The sequence below is a fragment of the Jatropha curcas genome, chromosome 5 (genome assembly GCF_041381405.1).
Source record: "Jatropha curcas cultivar XTBG-Jc1 chromosome 5, XTBG_Jcur_1.0, whole genome shotgun sequence".
NCBI lineage: Eukaryota > Viridiplantae > Streptophyta > Magnoliopsida > Malpighiales > Euphorbiaceae > Jatropha > Jatropha curcas.
In genome coordinates, this window is record NC_143155.1 from 30,417,664 (window position 1) to 30,437,208 (window position 19,545).

Below are 19,545 nucleotides of genomic sequence, written 5' to 3' on the forward strand. Positions count from 1 at the left end.
CTCGGCTCAAGTCAATGTAGGCCTGTCTCCGAGATCATTATTGGGCTGCTGTCAGGTTTATGTTAGTTCAACAAAGAAAGCATTCTCTGTCTGTGGCGTTGGCGTTGAAGTGGAAGAGCGTCGCTTCCTCCCTCTGAGTCTCTACTCAGAAATGGCGTCAAAATCTGGCCAAATTCTCCGTTTATACGGTAAAAAAGAGATATATGTTTAAAAACATAGAAGCACTATATTTGCCCTTTCCAGTTTAGGACTGAAGCTATGGAAATTGAAATGATTGTTTTAGGATATGACTTGTTGTTGGCATCAATAGCTGCGTTTTATGTCTTCTCGGTACCATACACCAAGGTTGAAGAGAGCTTCAATATTCAGGTGCTCCAATTTTCTAATTCTAATTTTGATTTTGAATTTTCTGTAAATTCTCTATCAAACGGAAAGTAATGGTTTGATTCACGCTTAACTAATGAAACAATTGGAGTTTTGCTCGTGTTTCCTTGTTTTAATTCTCAAGCTAATTTCTTTTGCCATTATCTTTGCTTTTATATTTCTCTCTCTTTCTTTTTTCTGTTTGTAAAGGCAATGCATGATATTCTTTACCATCGGCATCACTTGGACGATGTAAGTTCACTTATCAGTGACTTTAATTCATTCTTGTGGATTGTTATTGGATTATTGTTGAATTCTTTAGTTCGGATTTTCTTCTGTGTATCAGTATGATCATTTGGAGTTCCCTGGAGTTGTCCCTCGCACCTTCATTGGTAAACTTTTACTTGTGTTACTTTAGTTCCATTTCTGATTCTCTTGTTCCAAGGTGTCTCATTACTAGTTGTTGTTTCGTTTAGGAGCTTTGCTTGTGTCAATTTTAGCATCCCCAATCGTATTAGCTATCAACTTGCTAAAGTTGCCCAAGATTTATGGACTTATAACTGGTTAGTTATTTGGATGGTTTTGTGTACTTGTATGACTTTTGAAATACAAGTTTCTTTCTTTCTCTCTTCTTTTTGCTTAAAATTTGTAACTTGAAAAATCATCTGTGTAGTTCGACTGGCATTAGGTGGCATCATTTTGTCTGCATTAAGGTTTTTTCGTGTTCAGGTGTGTACTTGAATTTTTTTTTTTTGGCATACCTTGTTCATTTCCTTTTATTTATCTTTAGGTCTTCAAATTTGTTGTAACAGGTTAGAGAAAAATTTGGTCATCAAGTAGAAGCTTTTTTTGTCATATTGACTGCAATTCAGTTTCACCTGCTGTTTTATTGTACACGCGCTCTTCCCAATATTCTAGCCCTGGGTGTAGGTGATTATTCTTGCTTTAGTTTTTTTATATTCATTTTATTTTAAAATGTTTATGGTGAATTTGGTATGGTTTATCTTTGACCTATTTTGATGGAAAGGTTGGTTTTCCATAACCTGTGCTAAACTATGATCAAATTAAGAGAAGTGGGTGTCATCTAGGGGGAGCTCTAGCTTCTTCTTGTTCTTCCTAATTTTTTGTATTAGAATATGTTTCAATAGCTGCAACTAACTATTTTTTTCCCATTAATCAATGCAGTTCTCTTGACATATGGATATTGGTTCAGGGGAAATGTTTATGCAGCATTAAACTGTCTGGTATGCCTGCAACGCTATTTATGCATGAAACTGGAAGTGCTAATTCTACTCGGTGCCTTGAGCTCCTTTGTGCTGATTTTATTAATGATATAAAAACCTCCGTTGCAGACAATGTTCCTAATTTTTTCTGGATAAATGCATGCAAATATGCTGAACTTCTTTTCTAACGAACTATCTTATCCTATTATTGATAAAGGTGCTCTTGTAAAACCTATGTGCATATTTGTGCTTATATTTATTCCCTAACAATGCAAATTATTTTCTCGTTTCAATGGTTAACAACACAAGTTGCATATCCAAGTTTCTTATATTGGCATCATGGAAATTTTTTGCCAATGTTCTCTTTTTTGATGGCCAGATTTTTGCTACTATTGTCTTCAGATGTGATATGCTGTTACTTCTGTGCCCTCTTGCCTTAGAACTTTTGTTGGTATGTTCCCATTTACTAGCGTCCCTTTATCATTTATTTTCTACCCTAATGTTATCACCGCTACTTGTTGCTACTTTATAATCTTCTGATGGTTTTTAGTGACTTGTCTTGATAAATCTTTGCCTCGTTATAAGAATTTTTATCATTGTCAGACCAGATCTATTTCTTTGTCAGAAGCAATTAAATACTGCACTGGAATTGCACTGCTGTCCGTAGGTTGGTTTAAATTTATATTTGTGTTATGTTAATCATTTTTACATAATGGTTGTGTCCATTCTAGAGTAAGCAGCAGTTTCTTAACAATATCTGATGGAATCCTCCTCAGCACAGGTCTTACGATCTTGGTTGATTCAATAATGTGGAAGAGGTTTACGTGGCCTGAATTTGAAGTTTTATGGTTCAACTCTGTCCTGAATCGAAGTTCTGAATGGGGTGTATCCTCTGTGGCTAGAATTTTAGATAATTATATGCTCTTTTTGTTTGTTGTTTTATTTGTTTTTTTTTTTTTTTTGGGGGGGGGGGGGGGGGGGGAGGATGGTTTCACAATTGATGTTTGCATTCTTATCTAGTTATTTAAGGTACGATTTTATTCCTTAACCATCTTTCTTTTTAAGACACATTCTTTTCATTGGTACTTCACTTCAGCTCTGCCCCGGTCGCTTCTAGCTGCATATCCTTTGTTTATGGTGAGCCTAATACAAAGGCACTAGCTGACATAATGAGTTATTTGTTATTATAGCTCTGCATCATAAGCTTGCTACTTTAAATGCAAGAATGACTTCATTTGCATTTTGCCTTGCAATTCATGAAATACTTTATGATTTGTGATGGGGCAAACAAGTTGTTTGTGACTTCTCTTATTGCCCTCAAGATAGTGATTCGATTATTTGTTCTAGGGCCGGCGGCATTAACTAATGGAATATAAAACTGTCCTATTTCCATTCCATGGAATTCATATATCTCCGTTTTGCCTTTAATTACTTATTCATTTGGTGGATCAACAAAATGCAAAAAGGATAGTTCTGGGATTTAATCGTGGTCTTTTTGCAGCTCGGAGTCTTCCTTGACAGGAGGGTTCTATTCTATGTTCTTCCAGTTTTTTCCTTCCTTTTGCTTTACTCTAAGCTTCCACACAAGGTATGCCATCTGAAATGTGAATTTCAGCAGCTTACTTGGTTAAGCATATTTTAAAAACATATATCTTAGTTTTGGATGGTGCAGGAACTAAGATTTATTATCAGTTCAGTTCCAATGTTTAACTTATCTGCTGCAGTTGCAGCAAACAGAATGTACGTTTCGTCTACCTTTTATTTATCTTTCTTTGTGGAACTTATTTCATTCCTTTGTTTTACAAGCATGCTCTTAATACAATCTGATAAACCACTGATGGGATGTGTGAGGTTCTTTATGAGCTTTCAGTTAATCAACAACTGATGTTCTGAATTGTTTTTCCAACTTGTTGCAGCTATAACAATAGGAAAAAGACTCTCTGGAAATTGCTCTATTTCTTTATGCTGGGATTACTATTGATCAGGTTGGATAATTAGTCATTTTTTATATTGGTACGAATTTTGTTTGCCTCCCATATAACTTACTGGTATCCTCATATAACTTATTGGTATTCTACAGTCTAGGATGCACTATAGTAACTTTCCTGGCGTCCTATGAAAATTATCCCAGTGGTCGTGCACTGAAAAATTTACATCAGATGAGTGAGAACCTCTCTCTTTCTCTTTCTCATATGCGTACTTGCACCCACACATGCCCTTGTGCGTGTATGCATGTTTGGATTGAGTTGGTATAAGATTAGTTGGTAGGAGTAGAGTAAAAATATTGAGCCCAGTTTTCTTGCTGCTCTTGCTTATTGTAAGTACATATTATTAGTTCTCCAAATTATGAAATTGTTGATAAAAATGAACAGTTTGATTCAAAAAAGTTAAACATGTATTTGCAGTATTGGTAGTTAGCTACAGTATTCTTTGATACTATTTATATATTTTTTTTATCAATGTAAACATTACTCCATAGTCTTTGAATTGCTGGCTTTTAAATGCTTCTACTCCACGACTTCGAGATTTGTTAATTTTGCAAAATGGGAATTTGAATATTCTGACAGGCCATCTTGCTGATATCAATAAATGGGAGGTTCACATTGATACGTTCTCGGCCATGAATGGAATATCTCGGTTTTGTGAAAATGATTACCCATGGAGGTATATTCAATTTTAATGGCATAATATTTTCATAGATTCTTGAATCCTCTCTCTTAATCTTTGCATGCTGTAATCACTATTACAGTATGGTAGGTTTGTGTATCAATAAAATAATCGGTGTCATATAATGAAGGTATTCCAAAGAAGAAGGGATTCCGCTGGATGATTTTCGTCACAGAAACTTTACATATCTGATCAGGTTTGTTGCTCATCGTTTTGGTTTGTTCATGACAAGCAACAAAAACTTTGTTTAATTGATGCCAGTCTTGGGAAGGATACTTCCTGCTGCAACTGTTAATAGACAATTTATTGTAGATAAGCTTTTGCTATGAGCCTCGGACTCCACTTTTATGTTTCTGAACAGAATAAGTAGTTTTCTAGTGAGAATCAGAATTATTTATTATTAATTGTGCATGATCGATGTTTTCCCCCTTTTCTTCTGGTCTTAACAGTGAGCATTCTACTGTTGATGGATTCAATTGTTTATTTTCTGTCAATGGCTTCTCAAGGGCTCGCCTTCAACTTGGTTTTCCACCCATCATCTTGGTGATAACGATAACATCCATCCCCCTTCCTAGGTCGCATTACCTTGTTAACAAGTAAACATTTTCATTCTTTCTTCAGGTCAAAAAGCCGAAGGTATACATTCATGGAAGTACAAGAACAGAGGGTATCATGCAACTAAAATGGCCAGGATGCTCATGATTAATTTGAGATGGAACTCAGTGTTTGTAAGTCGAAATTGAAGCATAGACATGGATAGTTACCTGCGGAATTCCAATTTTACTTCAATCTTTTCTTAACATAGACAACGAGAAAGCCAGCGCTGTTGGTGGAAGCAATCTGTGCAATTTATTCCAAAATGAGTGTATTTGGAAAGCTAATATTATCCTTTCAGTGACCAAAATTCGGAACCTAAAATTTTTTGTTTGACTGAGATGTATTGGTTATGATTGGAATGAGTTTATTCTTATATACTGCTAGACCTCTTAAAAGCTTAGTCTAAAATGAAGTTTCGTAGCCTAATCACTTTAATTATAGAATAAACATGAAAGTGGACGTCCAAGAACGACCTGTGTATTGGGCTTCATTTCTTAAATGGGCTGAATTTGAGCCGTTCTATGGGCTTTATTAGAAAATTTTTCAAACGAACCTAAATAATGGTGCTTTGTACTGTTCTCGTTTGCCCGGTGTTTAAATAAATATATATATTCAAATGAAAAGGGGCAGGACTTAGAAGAAGGGTTAATTCTGCAACGGCTTGTCGTTTGTAATATAACCGAGCATTGGAAGATGTGTAATAAGGAGTGAGAAGCATGTACCTTGCCGTAATTTCAGATCTTTATCTTCAAAACCCAATCCCAAAATCTCTGCTCTACTCTTCACGTAGCATTTCTCCAGAAACCCCAAATTCAACAATGCTTCTTCAACCGTCTCTGCATCACCAGAAGGCGTCACTTTCATCAACGATCTCCTACTCGCAACCCCTCCCAGGGAAAAATCCGGATTTTGCCCTTCGCCAAACAATAAATTTCCGGAAACTTCCAATCACATGCAAAATCTCAATCTCACAAGTGCACAACTATGGAACTGTTGATTATGAGAGAAGACCAATGATGAACTGGAACTCTATCTACCGAAAAATCTCTTTGATGGAAAATCCTGGATTGGGCGCTGGGACCGTCTTGAATCAAATTGAGAAAAACGGCAAGAAGTTAACTAAATGGGAGCTTTGTAGGGTTGTTAAGGAACTGAGGAAGTTCAAGCGGTACAAGCAAGCTCTGGAGGTAATAAAATATACTGTTTGGTTATACTTTCTTGCATGTATAATTTTGTAAGTTAAAATTGCTGCTTTTAATACACACATTTTTGAGTATTAAAAAAAGTTAGCACTTGCAGTGTAATTTTGTTCAGTGGTTTTTTCGTATGCTGAATGCCAGTTGCATGACTAGTTGGATATGGTAATTTTAATAGTCATTAAGCAAATATCACTTTTTGTAGGTTTATGATTGGATGAACAACAGAGAAGAGAGGTTTAGAGTATCTGCTAGTGATGCAGCAATTCAATTGGACCTTATTGCTAAAGTGCGTGGAGTTTATAGTGCTGAAGATTTTTTTTTTAGGCTTCCAGATTCTGTGAAGGATAGGAGGATATATGGAGCTTTGCTGAATGCCTATGTGAGAGCTAAAATGAGAGAAAAGGCAGAATGCTGGATTGATGACATGAGAAATAAAGGTTATGCCAACCAAGCACTTCCATTCAATGTGATGATGACTCTATACATGAACCTCAAAGAATATGATAAAGTTGATATGTTGATTTCAGAAATGGTGGAGAAAAACATACGACTTGATCTATATTCCTATAACATTTGGTTATCGTCTCGTGGATCCCAAGGATCTGTAGAAAGGATGGAAGAAGTGTTTCAGCAAATGAAACTGGATAAAAACGTTACTCCCAACTGGACAACATTTAGCACAATGGCTACAATGTACATCAAGATGGGGCAGTTGGAAAAAGCTGAAGATTCCCTGAGGAGGGTTGAGAGCAGAATCACAGGTCGGGATCGGATGCCTTATCACTATCTCCTAAGTCTATATGGTAATGTTGGTAATAAAGAAGAGGTTTATCGTGTATGGAACATTTACAAATCAGTTTTTCCCAATATTCCAAATTTGGGATATCATGCTATTATATCATCTCTGATTCGAGTGGGTGACATTGAAGGGGCAGAGAAGACTTATGAGGAATGGCTGCCAATTAAGACATCCTATGACCCTAGAATAGGAAATCTTCTTATGAGTTGGTATGTGAAAGAGGGAAATTTTGACAAGGCTGAAAATTTCTTTAACCATATGGCAGATGCTGGGGGAAAGCCAAATGCAAATACGTGGGAGATTCTTGCAGATGGTCAAATCAAAGAGAAGAGAGTTCCCGAGGCCTTGTCTTGCTTTAAGGAAGCTTTTATTGCTGAAGGAGCGAGTAGTTGGAAACCGAAGCCTGTACTTGTCTCAGCGTTCTTTAACCTGTGTGAGGAAAAAGCTGACATGGCAAGTAAGGGAGTTTTCGAGGATTTATTGAGGCAGTCAGGATATCTTGAAGATGAAACATATGCATCTCTTCTCAAATTGTCTATCACCAGCAGCAATAAACTGTCAACTGAGAATGATAATGAGGAGAATGAAGTGCTTCTCAGCCAGATGGAGGGCAGTCTTTGACATGTTATGGCTTCCTCGTGTATATGGGGAGATTGTTGGTTTAGGCCTCACATGCTGGGAAAAGTGTTTAAGCTCAAATTTTCAAGGTATTTTACTATATTTGCATGGTCCAACTGGAAAATTTTGTTCTCAGCCAGTGGTAGCCAGTAATTTTCAGTTTTTCTGGTACAGCAACGTCGAGAGGCTTGTTACAACTCATGTGCTTTTCTTCTTCATATTTGTACATTGCTTTCCTCCTCTTTTTGGTAGTTTATGGGGCCAAGTCCTACATTTTTATAGCATAAAGTAAATCTATGATTGATTTTGTGTCTCACTAGAGGCAAATTCTCACAATTAAGCTAGAGCCAGCATTCAACACGTGGAAAACATTGTACTACTTGTTCCATAATTTGCAAATATGAAACTGGTATGGATTGTAGACCATCTAAACTCGATAAATGGTTGGTGCTTCACTAATAAGTCATGTTCCTATAAAGTTGATCTTGTATTTGTAAGGATTGATCAGCTGAGAAATATCCCAGCAATCGTTTCATGTGTCTAGTTTTAGCGTTAAATTGACTGTAACACACATAACCTGATAGTACTAATTAAACAAAAACAAAAATCATACAAGGGTAGATACGATAACAGAAAAGACAAGGTGAACACTGTCACATTGCAATATAAGAGTTACATGCCACGCACACTGCTTGTGCCCTTATTTATACTGGAGTTGGCTGCAAACGTACAAGATGAAGAACAGGAGAAGCTTTCAGGGAAAGACCATCATGGACTTCGTATCGGATCAGCGAAAGCAAAAGGATTTGGTGGCGTTGTTAAGTTTCCTATGTTGTCTTCCAACATCCGAATGACAACTTGCATCGGAGGTCGATCTGCTGGATCCTTTTGGGTGCACCAGAATGCTACGATTGCCAATTTTTTCGCTATCTCCTCTTTAGTTCCCATATCTTCTCCTTTCTCAAGGCATTTGTAAGCACAAACAGGAAAGTAATCTTGGCCTTCAGTTTCTACTCTCGCATCTAAGAGTCTTCTTCCTCCAACTATTTCGAGTAATAATACCCCAAAGCCATATATATCCGATTTACACGTTGCATTTCCAGAACTCCATAATTCAGGCGCAGTATAAGCCCGTCTTCCTCTGACACCTGTCACAGATGGAAGAATCTTCTTTGAGAACAATCTCGACAAACCAAAGTCTGTGATCTTGGGATTGAAATTGGAGTCTAGTAAGATATTCTCCGGTTTGAGATCGCCATGAATGATACTCAGTTCGCTTTCTTCATGTAAATACTGCAATCCCTTAGCTAGGCCCATGGCAACATTATAACGCGTATCCCAACTAAATTTCGCGCTCTCAGGACTAAAAAGGAAGCAATCTAAGCTTCTATTTGCCATGTATTCATATACAAGAAGTACCGATGCATCAATACAAATACCCAACAAACGAACCACATTTATGTGGTGAATCCTTCCAAAAACGCAAATCTCATTGAAAAGATCTTCTTTGCGAAGTGATGAATCATTTAGTCTCTTCACAGCCACAGGAACTCCATTTTTAAGGTATCCTTTATACACAGTCCCGTAGTATCCTTCTCCCAATTTTCTACTGAAATTATTTGTCATCTCCTCGAGATCAGTCACGGTGAATATGGCTGGAGAAAGAGCTCCGCAATCTTCAAGTAGATACCAAGTTTTTTGCCTCTGCTCCAGTTCCTTATTTATCTTTAATATCGAGTAAAGCAAACTGAATGTGCTGGCGACTGCTAGTAGAAGAACAATGATACTTATAGCTGCAATTGTACTAAAACAATATTACTTAAAAAATATATATTCATTAAGCAATCAATTAAAGATATTATAAAAAAAATAAGTGATTTTAAAGCTTGAGATTACCACACTAGCTATGTACTTATGTATTACCTACATATGGTGAGAAAAAAGGAGGTCCAATCTTAATGGAAGTACCACCTGTCATGTCTTCGGTCAGGTATTTAATAAAGCATAGTCCAGTTGCTGCCCACGCAAAATACATAGTCACAGTTGATAATGGAAGTTTGAACGAGGACATCAAGGATATGGGCGGTTTGATATTTTTCTCAATTATTTCTGACATAATAATGTTGAAAACAGCTATACACACCAAACCCAAGACGGGAAGGAGCCCTGAAAATATACAGTCCTTGAGTTCTGTTATCTTGCTGGTGAAAGGCATCTGTTCTTTCTTGATCTGTGGCAGATCCATCCCAATTTCATTATCAATTTGATCTGAAATTTCCGTTCCTGTTTTCAGTTGAATGAACTGCAAAAGTGCAAACAGCAGGCATAAATTGAGTACATTTTCTAGATAGGGTGAAGAGGAAGGGAAGAGGAAATTGAACTTGCCTCCTTATACAATCCATCAATATTGATTTCTATCAAATGCTGATACTCCGCATCAGGTGCAAATGTGAAGATCACCCCTTCATTATCAAAATTTTCTGAAGTGTATACCTCAATAGCAGAGATAAAAACCTGTGAAACAAAAATGTAAATGTAAAGCCATGGAGCATTTTGTGGCAGATTTTTGTCCATCCTAATAATTCTGTGTTTATGCACACATGGACAAACAGATGTGTTAAGCAGCTGAACTTGCCTTGTAATCATTGTTGGAATAGGCTTGGTCTTCGGTAGTTTCTGAGAAAAATGTGACACAGAAAAACAGAGACAACACCAAGATAGACAAAACTCCTATAAATAATGTGTCTTCCAACTGGTGATCCTTGTTGAGCTTTACCATCTTGATACCAATTTCATTATCAAGTTTTTGTGAACACTTCATTCTCATTATCAGTTGAATTATGGCCTGCAAAAGCGCAAATATAAAACCTGAGTGTTCAATTTTTACTTTGGGTGTGGATTTCTGCAACATCTCTTTATGTTCTCCATCCAAATAATTCATTTGTACATAGCAAGGAATCTGAACTTGCCTTGTTCTTTTTCTTGGATTGAGCCAGCTCTAAGACTGTGCTTCCTGCTTTATCCTTCAAATCCAATAGCTTCTCCTTCTGGGTTTGTTTCACCCAATTCATCAACACTACAAAAGCTTCCTCCTTATTGTACTTCAAAGCTAGATGCAGTACAGTCTCTCCTCGAGCTGTTCTCTCATCAAGGCAATCTTCAAATTCCATTAGCAATTCATTTATAATGTTTGTCTTTCCATGTATCGCAGCACAATGAAGTGAAGTTCTACCTTCACTGTCCTTGAGCATACGTAGTCCAGGATCATGCAGTAGGAGATACTTCACAATATCTATGTGCCCCTTCTCAATAGCCAAATTTAATGCGGTAAACCCATCTTCATTCAGTTCCCATGCAAAAGAAGATTTATATGATAACATCGTTCTTACAAATTCACAATGACCATTTGCAGCAGCTATATGTAGTGGAGTATTAGCTGTTACCATTGCTGAATCTACAAGAACATCTGGGTTTTCACGAAGCAGGAGCAGCAACTGCCCAACATTTCCAGAAAGCGCAGCTTTGAATAACTCCGACTCCATGTTTGCAGCTTCAAATACAACCATGTGAGCAATATACCAGGGGGTTAAAAAAAAAAGAAAAAAGAAAAGAAGAGTTGACAGCAAAGGATCCTTCCAACAACACAAGAACTACAGAGGAACTTGCATAGACATAAATGACAGGGACGTCTGCAGGTCAATTCCTATCATTTGAACTTCAAAAGGTAAATATATCATACAAATCGTTATCTAGATAGTTCATATCAATGTCATCATTAAAAAAAAAAAAAGAAGGACACATTATATCGATGTTATCATTAAAAAAACACACACACAGAAGACATATGATCCTTCCTAGGTCGTGCTAGCAGATGATACATACAGTCTAATACAAAAGGAAACAACAAAATTGTCTTCAATGATTATCTTACAATAACAATTTGAAAAATACGCCTAGTTTGTCTTATCCATCATTTAGGTACTTTAATAATTATAAACTATGTGGTGATAGATATCCTCGAAGTAATGGTAGCAACCTTGAAAGGACAAACTTTGTCTTGTAGGATGCCGTGCAAGCAAAGGTTGCTTCATTTCTTTACCATAGCAATTTGCACAAGTAAACTTCAGGGCAAATTCCTTTCAATTGAAAGGTTGGCAACACTATCAGTATCTCATGTATCCATGGCCGCCCTGAAAACTAGAAATTAGACAAAATGTCAGATTTCTTATAAATTTGGAAGTTAAAAGCAGTTTTGTTGTTTTAGTTAAAACTACAAAGTCTTTCAGAATTTTTTATGTTGTTTTAGTTAAAATTTTTCCCAGTAATATAAACGAGGCAAAAAAAAAAAAAAAAAAATTATAAACACTAAAACAAAAAATAACTCATATTGCAAAGCAAACATATAATACCTAAGGTGTAACATTTGATTTTTGCAGTGTTTAAGCAAAATACCTTTACAAAAACAAAATATTGTTAAATGAGTCTTATTACCCATGAATAAGATTCTTTTATTAGGGGGAAATCAGAAATGTACAGATTTTTTGACAACAAAAATTAACATTTTGTCCATAGTGGCTTAGGTAATATACCTAGCAATCTCCGAAGCGGCCTTATTGTCCTTTATGTATTGGTCGACTACTGTAAGTTCTGTTACATTAGGAACAACCTAAAGGTTAATTTTGTTGTCAAAAAATCTGTACATTTCTGTTATAGACTTGAAAATGCAGAATTCAGTAATGATGGAAATTGAAAATGCAGTACGCAGGGGAGACAAAACCTTTATTCTCCAAGCACTTGAAGAAAATCCAGACTTGCTTATGGGTCCAGCATCCAGAAATCTTGTGCAGCTTGCATCTAAATATGGTAAACACACTGTTGTAATGTTGTTATTAGCTCGCAGGCCTTCATTAGCTATGGAGCGAAATGAAGATGGTTATTGCTCCATCCATCTGGCAGCTGCACATGGATATGAAATCGTCATTCTAGAGCACTTGAAATTCAACCGGAGTTTGTGCATCATAAGGGACAACAATGGATGGACACCTCTGCACTGGGCGACCACCAAAGGAAGGACTGGTGTTATACAACTAATTCTTAGGGAGAGTGTAGAAAACATCCAATCCTTGACATTTAAAGGAGAGAGTTGTTTTCACCTGGCAGTTCAACATAGTCAGAGTGAAGCTTTTCGCATCCTGGTGCATTGGCTGGAGCAACTAACCTGTGAGCATATGAAGAATTTGATTAACACTAGGGATAATGAAGGCTTTGCGGTCTTGCACAAGGTGGTTCTTAAAAATCAATACCAGGCAAGCTTCACCTTTGCTTCTCTTTCACATTGCTAAAGAAAAAAAAAAAAGGAGGCAAAATTGAATTTTGGTTTTTGCTTTATAAGTATCTGTCCTCAATTGTTTTCTCTGTCAAAATCAACGGTGTGATGCAGATCCTAGAGGCACTGATTTCAAGTAAAAGAATTTGCAGGGCACTGCAAGTAAACATCACTGATGCTTCTGGTCTCACAGCGCTAGATTTGTTCTACCAGTATTCAAATGAACCAGACAGGGAGATTGGAGAACTGCTCAATAGAGTGGGAGCTTCGAGAGCAAGAAGACCTAGGCCTGTTTTAATCCCTATTAATGATGATGACAACATAAACGGGCGTAACATTTTTTTAGTGCAACTATTGGCAAGGTTCCTTAGAGTCATCAACAGTGATAATAGTGACAGAATCCCTATTGAGATTCTTGGCTTTCTGCTGCAACTTGTAGCAGCAGTTTTGATATATTCATTACAAGCAGTAAACAGCCCCTTTGTTTCCAATACTGAGCACTTAGAAGGACAGAGATTCCATTACAATATTGGAGATTTGTTGAGGGGATATGGGGAACCTGCGCAGGTATTCCATACAATGGTTACCAACAGCTCAATGTTTGTATGGTCAACTATCCTCATCCTCTTGCTTCTATTGCATCTTCCTATCGATATTCACCTTTTTATTTTGTTACTACAACCAGTGATAATCAATTATTTTTTTGCTATGAAGAGAAATTTACCTTCTTTTACCATTATAACTGGTACTTTTCATATTCAAATCTTCTGGTTAGTGTGGATAGGAGTTGTCACTTACAGTTCCACAGCATTTGTTGTAACCAAATTCTTGGTTTGGCGGGCCAAACACATAATGCAACGTTTAAGAGGAGCCAGGCCTCAAGAACAACAAGGAAACTGAAAAAAAGAAAAAGGGAGATCAGACTTTTGAACAAGCATTCATGTTGATATACTCAAAGCGGCTGGAAGATTTGCTTAAATAGATTTTGTCATATATATTCCCATTGTAATTGCGTGCGTACATGTTCATACTTCACATATTTTATTTCTTTCTTTAATTTATAAATTTTTGGAATACATTTGCTTATTTATAAATAAATTAAAAAAAAAAAAAGAAAAAAGAAAAGGAAGGCTTAGCAAATATCAATTCATGTATCAGATTGGCTCGGTTCCTTTTTCTTTTCTTTATTACATAGAAAAAATTTCAATGGGGAAAAGCTAATTTCTCACCTGATATAGTGCAAGGAGATGTCCAGAACTTAGGCGTGGGAAGGACCAACTCCTGTTGCCTTTCCAGTCAATTGCGCTTCCCTCTGTTAAAAGAAAAATGGAGAATACAAGAATATGAAGACAATCTGCATTAATAAAGCCAATTAAAAGAAATTACATATTCTTTTTCTCTATGAGAAGACAAAACCTAAAGAAAATCAGGAAATTAATGGCTGAGAGACTGGAAAGGGAAGTAAAACCAAATGGACATTGAAAATGACAAAAGAGAACAAAGCTTACAATAGAGAAAGATGGTGTATTGAAGGTAGCCCGAAGCAGCAACGGCATTGCTCCGGGCTACGGTCCAGTGCTGCTTTCAACTCGATTTTCTATTATTCTTTCAATTTCTGCATTTCACATACCTACATAGATAGATATTTCAAAGTCCACTTACAATGCTCGCAGCACCTGGACATGGCGGTGATGCTACTCTTCACCCCATTTTCTCCGCTGAGCGAGTTCCCGCTTTAAGCTCACATATAAATGACGTCGTTTTATACCTAGCTGCAAACTGCAGCGGCACATTGAAGGGAAGATGAAAAGGGTAAACGACTGAACGAAGAGAAGTAGTTTACCGGGTTTTGCAAAACTTTCAGCCCTCAAAAATTTTTCGTTTACAAGTTGTAGCGTCATTATGCTATTAATTTTCGTCGGGGGAGAGCAAGCGACAGGTCGTCGTTAAAGAAGGATAGCTTCATTATTAGATTTTCTAGAAACTGAACGGTGGCGTATTTTCGCCATTTATTGAAGCTTTAATGTATGAATGACACAACATAATAAAGTGAAGTCGTGCCAAGAGTATTTTATTTCTCTAAAATGTTTTATTTCTTAGCTAATTATATAGCTTAACTTAGAAAACATTTGGACATAAAATCATAATTAATTTTTAATTAAAATAATATATTATTTGATAATTATAAATTCCAATATGAAATGTTATTTATAACAAATTAAAAATATTAAGAAAAAAAATTTGAAATTCGACTTTGTAAGTACATTTATCTTTTTACCAATAGTATTAATTTTTTTAACAGTAAACCTAAGTAAAATATTTATATGTAATTACAATAACATATAATGAATGTGATTTCATCCATAGACCGTATATGCAATAATCAAATTAAAGTCATATAATATAATTAAAACTTCACTCACATAACATATTAAATTAAAAAATATAACTTAAACATCTTTACAATTTTCGCTTTGAGAGTGAATACTTATTCGAATAAAAAATAAAAATAAAATTAATCTGAATTTTTTTACATAATATAAAATAAAATGATATGTAAAAAAATATTTGTTATTGCCAAAAATTAATCTGAGAATGTATTCATAGTTAAATAAAAATAAAATCTACAATTTTGGGATGAGATGAATTACATTGTGATACTATATTAACAACTAGGTTTGTAAAAAATGACAATTAAAAATATTAAAAAAAATAACAAATATCAGTACCTGCTTCATCTTTAAATAAATTGGAGGAATAATGCTATAAATATGCAATTTAAAAATAGCCAAATTCGAGTTCAAAACTAATAAGAAAGACGACATTTTATTGTAAGTTTAATTAATTTTAACTTGCTAATTGGCGGTTTTTGCTCAATTATTATATTTTTACTTTCTCGGTCTAATGAGGGACAAAATTGAAAATATAAGTGAAAAACAATATTTCTATGAACAATGATATTGCCTATTAAGTGGATTGATTGAAATAATTTTCATTAAGAGAATTATTAAATTGACATTTAATTAGTTTGGATTTGAATTCTTAAATTGAGACCTAAATCTTCCCTAAACATAAGGATTACATAGAGTTGAATAATGGTACAGTTAGTGTGAGGAAATAATAAATGTGGGTATCAATACTGTAGGGTGGTGGTCACATGGAAGAGCACATGGGGCAATTTAGAGAGAGACATTGTCTCGCAAGACATGCATTGCTCTTGTTCTACTCCAACCAAAACATGGTTCCAGCTTGGCCCTTTGGTTTTTTATTCGTATTTCCCAAAATAACCCTCCTATTTCTATTCTACATTACAACAATACCTACAAATTAATTGAAAAACAAAAAGACAAACATCAAAGGTATGATTGTAAGGCTGCGCTGCCAGCAGATCAGCCATAAGATCAAAGCTATGAAAGTTGCGTCTTTTTATTTTTCCTTTTTAGCTCATCTATTATTTGCATTTTGCACTGTATATACAACCGATGATAATCAGCCGCGTTAACATTTTTTTTTTTTTTTTTTGTTTATATTAAAAATATTCTTAGGTCATTGTTTTAAATTTAATTATATTCGCACCGGTCAAGCCTATAAGGAGCGCTTTCCATCATTTATTTTAGAAGTATTATCTTTTTTTTCTTTAAATAATAAAGTGGAGTTATTTTTTTTTTCCTTTGAATAGAGTATATAGTCTGTTATTAAACTTTAAAGCTGTATATATCATCATTAATTTTCTAAATAACCAATTATAAATTTAACTAATTTAGAGAAGTAGCCAAAACAAAATAACGAAAGGTCCTACAGATACATTCAATGAATTCAACCAAAATCTATCCTGAAGATTGGTTTGCTGTAATACTTGGGAGGCTAAGAAATCTGAATTTGGATTAGCTGCTTCAACTCTCTTCTCTTGACCTAACATATTAGTTCAAGATTGGTTCATTTTCAGGAATGAAAATGTTCGTATTTATTCATATTTTATAGAAATTGTCTGGTAGGTGCAAGAGCAGACTACGCTCATGCTATGGGCCAACAAAACAAATCCATGTTATGTCACCTGCTTATACAGAATCAGAATCAAAACACATGCAATGCAAGATCTCACAAAAACATCGGATGGGACCGGACCCATCAACTAAAATCACAAAAATTTTCTACGTGTCATCACATGACGGGTAGTGGAAAATTGGGTATGCTAATACCATAAAAACACATTACATTAGATTAGAAAAATCAAATGTCACCTTTTGTTTGTTCACATTTTGCAAAAAAAAAAAAAAAAAAAAAAAAAAAAGGGGGACATGCAAGTCATAATTTAAAAAAGCGAGGGCATTTTGTTCTATAAAACTACCTACCATTTAACGACCATGTTACCTGTTTCTATAAGCGCATAGATTAACCGAAAATAATTCATAGCTAATTTTTTGCACCAAAAAAATTGGTCATCGTTCATCAATGGCAGAGCTAGAGAGCCCAAATGTGATGCAAAAACTCATCACATTTCTCTCTTCTTTGCTTCAAAGGGTAGCTGAATCCAATGATCTCAACAGTCAATTTCAACCCCAGAAAATTTCAGTCTTTCATGGACTAACTAGACCCACTATCTCCATTCAAAGCTATCTAGAGAGGATCTTCAAGTATGCCAATTGTAGCCCATCTTGTTTTATCGTTGCATATGTTTATCTTGATAGGTTTGCCCAAAGACAACCCTCTTTGCCTATCAATTCTTTCAATGTTCATCGTCTGCTTATAACCAGCGTCCTGGTTGCCGCCAAGTTCATGGATGACATGTGAGTTTTTCAATTCTTTCAATTCTGCTTCCAGACTTCAAATTCTTTAATTTCTTAAATTTATTTTTGTCGGATTTTAATCCATTGCCTTGAAATTTGCCCCAACATAGAACATTGCTCTGTTTCTTATGATTTGGGTTTGGTTTCTTGTTTCTTCATTGCCTTTGTCTTTCTGCAAATCGAGATGAAAGAATTCTTAAATCAAATGAAAGAAGACTAATTAGTTGTTGTCTATGTATTTTTGGGTTCCTTTACTTCTTCGCGAATCATTCAGGATTTACATTTTTCTTTCTTGTTTTTTCTTTTTGGTTTTCCAAGCCATGTGAAAAGCTTTCTGGTTAGTTTTCTTCATGCAAGCCGGTGTAGATGCCTGACATTTCACCAAATCTTTTGCAAATTTATTAAAAAGATTGATAATGGTTAATTGCAATTTGATTGCATTTTTGTTACAGGTATTACAACAATGCTTACTATGCAAAAGTTGGAGGAATCAGCACAATAGAGATGAACTATCTCGAAGTGGATTTTTTATTTGGATTGGGTTTCCACCTAAATGTGACCCCTAACACATTCCACACTTATTGTTCCTATCTGCAAAGGGAGATGATGCTTCAACCTCAACCTCAACCTCCTTTAAGCATAGCTGAATCTTCATTGAACGTGGGGAGATCTCTAAAGCTCCATTTGTGTTTCAATGAGGATGAAACTTCCCATCAAAAGCAACAGCTTGCTGTTTAAGCTTTTTTGATTATATATTATAAGCTCTCTAAATGTGTAGCTAGTTATAGAGATAGTGACTCTTCTCCAGTATTCTTCTCTTATTTTTGGGATTGGCACAAATTGTGTACTAAAACCAACTTGGTTTTTAGCATTTGCCCTTTCATTTTGTTGGTCTTTTCTTGTCTGGTTTTTGGAATATTCAAATTATTTGGTAATGTACAGATGGGATTATCTTCTTTACAGTCTGGCCATGAAGAATCTCTCTCTTACTTGATGTTTTAATTAAAGAACCTATAAATTTGGGTTGACAGCTTATTTTTCCTCTGCTTTTGCGGATGCTATACGGTTGATTCATGTTCTTATCCATGTCAAGATTCTAAACTTTTGGGTTGCCACTAAAAAGTGTAGAGATAGTGATGTGGTTGCGTTCTTAATTGGAAAAAAGGAAATAAAGAATAATACGAATAAAGCTTGATGCTGGCAAGACAAAATGGGTAGGGTAGCGGACAAAAGAATAATGCAAAATTGCACAGAAAGAGTATAATATTGCTGTTGTAGTTAGGCTTGGCCAAATCACGGTTCCTGGAACCGGAACCGCCGGTTCGAACCGGTCCGGAACCGGAACCGGTGAGAACCGGAACCGGGACGAACCGGAACCGGAACCGGAATATTCCGGTTCGGTTCCGGTTCCAGATTTTCTGGAACCAGAACCGGCGGTTCCAGAAAACCGGTCGGAACCGGTTGGAACCGCCGGTTCTCCGGCCGGTTAGAACCGCCGGTTCGAACCGGTTCGAACCGGAGGTTCTTATAAACTGTCACACCAAAAAAAAAAAAAAAAAAGCTCCTTTTAGAGCAAAGAAACCCCAGTACCCCACCACTCTGTCCACCCAACCTTAGACACAATAAAATTATAAACCCTACGCCTACACCCTACAAAGGGACAACAGAAAAATGAAATAAAAAAATAAATACATATTCTTCTTATAATTATTGGTCTGAACGTTGTGTTTTTTTTTTTTTATTTTATTGTGAAATCCATTAATTATTCCTCCCAATAGCTATAAACGGCTATATAACGGCTAGTTTCAAGGGTATTTTTGAAAAATTAATTTTTTGGATTTATTATAAATACCTCATTTCATTTACAAATTCATTACAAAAAAATCTCTACTCTCTCTACTTACTCTCTCTACAATATTTTTTTAAATTATATTCAAACTTTTTTAAACAAAAAATAATTTCAGTT

At 35.6% G+C, this 19,545-nt stretch overlaps 5 protein-coding genes across 11 annotated transcripts; 4 read left to right on the plus strand and 1 right to left on the minus strand.

Moving 5' to 3' along the window:
* Position 1: 1 nt before the first annotated feature.
* Positions 2-5,225, plus strand: ALG12 (homolog of asparagine-linked glycosylation 12). Of its 5 annotated transcripts, none has more exons than XM_020682763.3 (20): positions 2-188; positions 284-369; positions 574-615; positions 710-755; positions 840-926; positions 1,037-1,092; positions 1,176-1,293; positions 1,549-1,607; positions 1,966-2,037; positions 2,172-2,253; positions 2,368-2,471; positions 2,652-2,723; positions 3,088-3,174; positions 3,244-3,326; positions 3,503-3,571; positions 3,667-3,749; positions 4,154-4,250; positions 4,384-4,449; positions 4,703-4,796; positions 4,875-5,225. In XM_020682763.3, exons 1-20 carry the CDS (start codon positions 152-154, stop codon positions 4,953-4,955), a joined length of 1,521 nt encoding a protein of 506 aa, XP_020538422.1. In that variant the 5' UTR covers positions 2-151; the 3' UTR covers positions 4,956-5,225. The 5 variants fall into 5 exon arrangements, with proteins under 5 accessions (XP_020538422.1, XP_020538423.1, XP_012083718.1 ...); XM_020682764.3 differs by having other exon boundaries at positions 3,259-3,326; XM_012228328.4 differs by having other exon boundaries at positions 2,190-2,253; positions 3,259-3,326.
* A 336-nt stretch (positions 5,226-5,561) lies between these two features.
* Positions 5,562-7,782, plus strand: LOC105643238 (Tetratricopeptide repeat (TPR)-like superfamily protein). Its single transcript, XM_012228332.4, has 2 exons — positions 5,562-6,037; positions 6,252-7,782. The coding sequence occupies exons 1-2, from the start codon at positions 5,567-5,569 to the stop codon at positions 7,467-7,469; spliced, it is 1,689 nt and encodes a 562-aa protein (XP_012083722.2). The 5' UTR covers positions 5,562-5,566; the 3' UTR covers positions 7,470-7,782.
* Positions 7,783-8,023: 241 nt separating this feature from the next.
* LOC105643237 (uncharacterized) lies at positions 8,024-12,384 on the minus strand. 3 transcript variants are annotated; one of them, XM_089721778.1, is made up of 8 exons: positions 12,244-12,384; positions 12,056-12,113; positions 11,503-11,663; positions 10,436-11,016; positions 10,102-10,311; positions 9,852-9,980; positions 9,390-9,768; positions 8,024-9,259 (listed from the first exon to the last, which is right to left on the minus strand). In XM_089721778.1, the coding sequence occupies exons 3-8, from the start codon at positions 11,555-11,557 to the stop codon at positions 8,235-8,237; spliced, it is 2,379 nt and encodes a 792-aa protein (XP_089577904.1). In that variant the 5' UTR covers positions 11,558-11,663; positions 12,056-12,113; positions 12,244-12,384; the 3' UTR covers positions 8,024-8,234. The 3 variants fall into 3 exon arrangements, with proteins under 3 accessions (XP_089577904.1, XP_089577906.1, XP_089577905.1); XM_089721780.1 differs by lacking the exon at positions 12,056-12,113 and having other exon boundaries at positions 11,503-11,656; positions 12,244-12,383; XM_089721779.1 differs by lacking the exon at positions 12,056-12,113 and having other exon boundaries at positions 12,244-12,383.
* On the plus strand, positions 12,284-13,921 carry LOC110010426 (uncharacterized). The gene is made up of 2 exons (XM_089721783.1): positions 12,284-12,772; positions 12,907-13,921. Exons 1-2 carry the CDS (start codon positions 12,284-12,286, stop codon positions 13,690-13,692), a joined length of 1,275 nt encoding a protein of 424 aa, XP_089577909.1. The 3' UTR covers positions 13,693-13,921.
* A 3,233-nt stretch (positions 13,922-17,154) lies between these two features.
* CYCP4;1 (cyclin p4;1) lies at positions 17,155-18,539 on the plus strand. Its single transcript, XM_012228333.4, has 2 exons — positions 17,155-17,579; positions 18,032-18,539. Exons 1-2 carry the CDS (start codon positions 17,245-17,247, stop codon positions 18,315-18,317), a joined length of 621 nt encoding a protein of 206 aa, XP_012083723.1. The 5' UTR covers positions 17,155-17,244; the 3' UTR covers positions 18,318-18,539.
* Positions 18,540-19,545: the final 1,006 nt, after the last annotated feature.